The 4,187-nt window shown below is 37.4% G+C and overlaps 1 protein-coding gene across 1 annotated transcript in view; it reads right to left on the bottom strand.

Annotated features, from left to right (window-relative positions):
* Positions 1-2,112: 2,112 nt before the first annotated feature.
* The window catches only part of epha7 (eph receptor A7), a gene marked incomplete at its 5' end in the record, with an annotated part of 176,149 nt that continues 174,074 nt past the window's right edge, over positions 2,113-4,187 (bottom strand). The window contains 1 exon segment of the mRNA XM_014019122.1: positions 2,113-3,207. Within this exon segment, the coding sequence (XP_013874576.1) occupies positions 3,013-3,207 (195 nt within the window).

The raw sequence follows: 4,187 nt of genomic DNA, 5'->3' as shown, positions 1-4,187 counted from the left end.
GACCGTCACTGTAAGACCCTAAAACCTGCCAGGACCGTCACTGTAAGACCCTAAAACCTGCCAGGACCGTCACTGTAAGACCCTAAAACCTGCCAGGACCGTCACTGTAAGACCCTAAAACCTGCCAGGACCATCTCTGTAAGACCCTGCATTCCTTAGAAAGGAAATTTGATCTCAATTTGTTTTATGTGGTTAAATAAAAGGTGATTGATTGATTGATTGATTGATTGATTGATTGATTGATTGATTGACTGGTTGGTTGGTTGATTGATTGACTGGTTGGTTGGTTGATTGATTAATTGATTGATTGACTGATAGAGTGACTGATTGACTGATTGATTGATTGATTGATTGATTGATTGATTGATTGATTGATTGATTGCCTCACTTGTCATCAGAATCCAGTCTTTTCTGACTGAGGACTGTAAACTCAGATTTGGAGGCCAGAACCAAGAATAAACCAATTTTGACATTCTGGCACAGAATTGAACAATTCTTGATGGTTTCCCTGTTCAAAACAAATGTAGACATTTGGTGCTAACATGCATGTGTGGTTAGTCTTTGCACACAGAATACAGTAAACATGCTTTATACACAAGAACAGATTGTAAATACATGTCCTAATGAGACTTCTCAGTAAATGTGAACCAAATATGTGAGCATTATATCAGCTCTGTCACTAACAAACTGTTCTCTGTGTGACAGCTGAAGTTACTGATGACACGTGAATCATCAGACTAAAGTCCTGCCTGAGGCGAGACAGAAGAGAAGAGAGGAGCTGAAGACTCTCTACACATGTCTTTTTGAAATCTGCTGCGTTTACTCAACCCACCCACAAAGATTCAAGGATGCATGAAGGACTTCTTCATCCTCCTCTCTCTTCTCTCTCGTTAAGTTTGCTGTAAATCAGACCGAGCCTCTCTGTAACAACCTTGAACAGAGGAGGGACGAAGGTGGAAAAAGAGGAGAGGAAATGGGTTGATGGTGTCGGGATGATGGATTATCTTGAAACGAAATGTGAAGGAGCGCTTTAATTAAAATTCATGTGGAAACTTAATGAGATCGTTCAGATCTTTGGAGGAGGGGCTCTTTGTTCAAATGATAAACAATTAAAGTTTCATCACAGTTCAAAACTACAGAATTATCTTTATAAAACAGCAGTTTTGGTTTAATATCAAAAATAATATTAATAACATTAATGCCTTTCAACTACTAATACTCAGTGGTGGTCACAGCTAATCAATAAGTTAGCTTCACTAACCACCAACTCACTAAATATAAATCCTAACTCCACTAATCTTAAACAGATTTTAAAAATGGTGGAAGCTAACGCTAACCGCTAACAGATCTTTAATAAGACCTGATATCTCAATGAGATTACCTGTCTAAAGAAAAGAAAAGAAATTAATAATGAACCAGTCATGTAAATCCAACCCCTGGCTTCTACATCAACGACAGTTTTATGTTGCTGTTCCATCCATCCTAAATGGAAATAAAATTATGTTCTTAAAGTAAAAACATTTTTTTGTTAAAAAATTGTTTCTTCCTGTCAAATCAAAAAAACAAAACAAAAGTCTATTTATACTGACTAATTCTGATAAAGATAAGCTCTTTATTAGATGGATATAATCAGATCCACAATTAATTACCTGTTTTTTTTAGTCTGGGGCTGAAATAAAGGTGCTAACAGTATATACACCTTTAAATGAGAATTTAACAAACTTAACTGTATTTCAATTTCCTTTGCGTGTGTAAAATTAAAACACAAACAAGTGGTCTAATTTCTCTTTGTTGATCCCAGTTTGTCTCTGATTATTGATCCTCTCTGTGTCTCGTGTCACTTAATGTCATTAAAACACTTTCTGTGCCTCCACTGCAGCTGAGACCCAAGAAAGACTCGACAGCTACGACCGGTCAGGGTTTACACGTTGATGGCTTCTTCCCCTCAAACACACACCAACACACACCAACACACACCAATACACACCAACACGCACCAATACACACCAATACACACCAATACACACCAATACACACCAACACACACCAACACACACCAACACACACCAACACGCACCAACACGCACCAACACGCACCAANGAGACCGAGACCAGGAAAACCACAGCGAGACCGAGACCAGGAAAACCATAACGAAACCAAGACAAGGAAAAACACAACGAGACCTAGACCAGGAAAACCATAATGAGACCAAGACCAGGAAAGACATAATGAGACCGAGACAGGAAAACCACAACGAGATCGAGACCAGGAAAACTATAACAAGACCAAGACCAGGAAAACCATAACAAGACCGAGACCAGGAAAAACACAACGAGACCGAGACCAGGAAAAACACAACGAGACCGAGACCAGGAAAACCATAACGAGACCAAGACCAGGAAAAACATTCTGAGACCGAGACCAGGAAAACCATAATGAGACTTAAGTCCTCCATCCCTGGTGGACATGACTTTACTGCTGGACATTTGGGGCAGTTGTGATTCACTAAACGTTATTAAACAGGATGACAAACAAAATGAGGGAAAATCTTTTATTCAAACTTGTTTCAGATCATCCAGGACTTCTAACAGGATAAAGACAGGTTTGATATTCGTCTTTTTGATTTTTACTCAGCTTCATGTTTGAATTCCTTCTCTACTCCATCCTGGAAGGAATGCATATCACCCGCCCCCTGTGCTGCCATACATTCACACAGAGATCATCCCATGTTGAGAAATGATTTCATTATGTCCTGCTGTTTTGCYGCTCATAGCTTTCAGCTTGTATTTCACTCGTTTAGCTGTTGTTATGCTTGTTTTCACTTCAGCTCAGCTTCAGCTTTTACAGCTTTCAACAGAAAAAACGATATAGCTCTTCTGTCATCAAGTCAAAGTTCAGACTCACAGTTAAAGGCTGTTTTTTTTCCAGGAGGAACAGCAACCTGACCTTTGTGCTCAGCTGTGTGAACAGTCAACAATAATACTCATAGAATGAAAATAATATAATCCAGATTATAATGTAAACTCTGATCTCTCTGATGGTGATGCATCACTTACATCTTGATTGGACATGTCCCAGTAAGGCCGCTCCCCGTAGGACATGACCTCCCACATGACGATGCCATAACTCCACACATCACTGGCAGAGGTGAATTTACGGTACTGGATGGCTTCAGGTGCGGTCCATCGGACAGGGATCTTACCCCCCTGTTCATGAAAACACAGGTGAGTAAAATCATTGTGTCCTAAAGCTGTTTATTCATCAGTTTTCACTGTTTATTCATCAGTTTTAGCTATTTTTTCATCAGTTTTAGCTGTTAATTCATCGGTTTTAGCTGTTTACTCATTCGTTTTAGCTGTTTATTCATCAGTTTTAGCTGTTTATTCATCGGTTTTAGCTGTTAATTCATTAGTTTTAGCTATTTATTCATTAGTTTTAGCTGTTTATTCATCGGTTTTAGCTGTTTATTCATCGGTTTTAGCTGTTTATTCATCAGTTTTAGCTGTTAATTCATCAGTATTAGCTGTTTATTCATCAGTTTTAGCTGTTTATTCATCAGTTTTAGCTGTTAATTCATCAGTATTAGCTGTTTATTCATTGGTTTTAGCTGTTTATTCATCGGTTTTAGCTGTTTATTCATCAGTTTTAGCTGTTTATTCATCAGTTTTAGCTGTTAATTCATCAGTATTAGCTGTTTATTCATCAGTTTTAGCTGTTTATTCATCTATTGTAGCTGTTTATTCGTCAGTTTTTGCTGTTTATTCATCAGTATTAGCTGTTTATTCATTGGTTTTAGCTGTTTATTCATCGGTTTTAGCTGTTTATTCATCGGTTTTAGCTGTTTATTCATCAGTTGTAGCTGTTTATTCATCAGTTTTAGCTGTTTATTCATAAGTTTCAGCTGTTAATTCATCAGTTTTAGCTGTTCATTCATCAGTTTTAGCTGTTCATTCATCAGTTTTAGCTGTTTATTCATCAGTTTTGGCTCTTCATTCATCAGTTTAGCTTTTTATTCATCAGTTTTAGCTGTTAATTCATCAGTTTTAGCTGTTTATTCATCAGTTTTAGCTGTTAATTCATCAGTTTTAGCTGTTTATTCATCAGTTTTAGCTGTTAATTCATCAGTTTTAGCTGTTTATTCATCTGTTTTAGTTGTTCATTCATCAGTTTTAGCTGTTTATTCATC

This window comes from Austrofundulus limnaeus, unplaced genomic scaffold (genome assembly GCF_001266775.1).
Source record: "Austrofundulus limnaeus strain Quisiro unplaced genomic scaffold, Austrofundulus_limnaeus-1.0 Scaffold210, whole genome shotgun sequence".
NCBI classification, from domain to species: Eukaryota; Metazoa; Chordata; class Actinopteri; order Cyprinodontiformes; family Rivulidae; genus Austrofundulus; species Austrofundulus limnaeus.
Note: the sequence above shows the minus strand (reverse complement) of the source record. Positions and strands in the feature narration are given on the sequence as shown.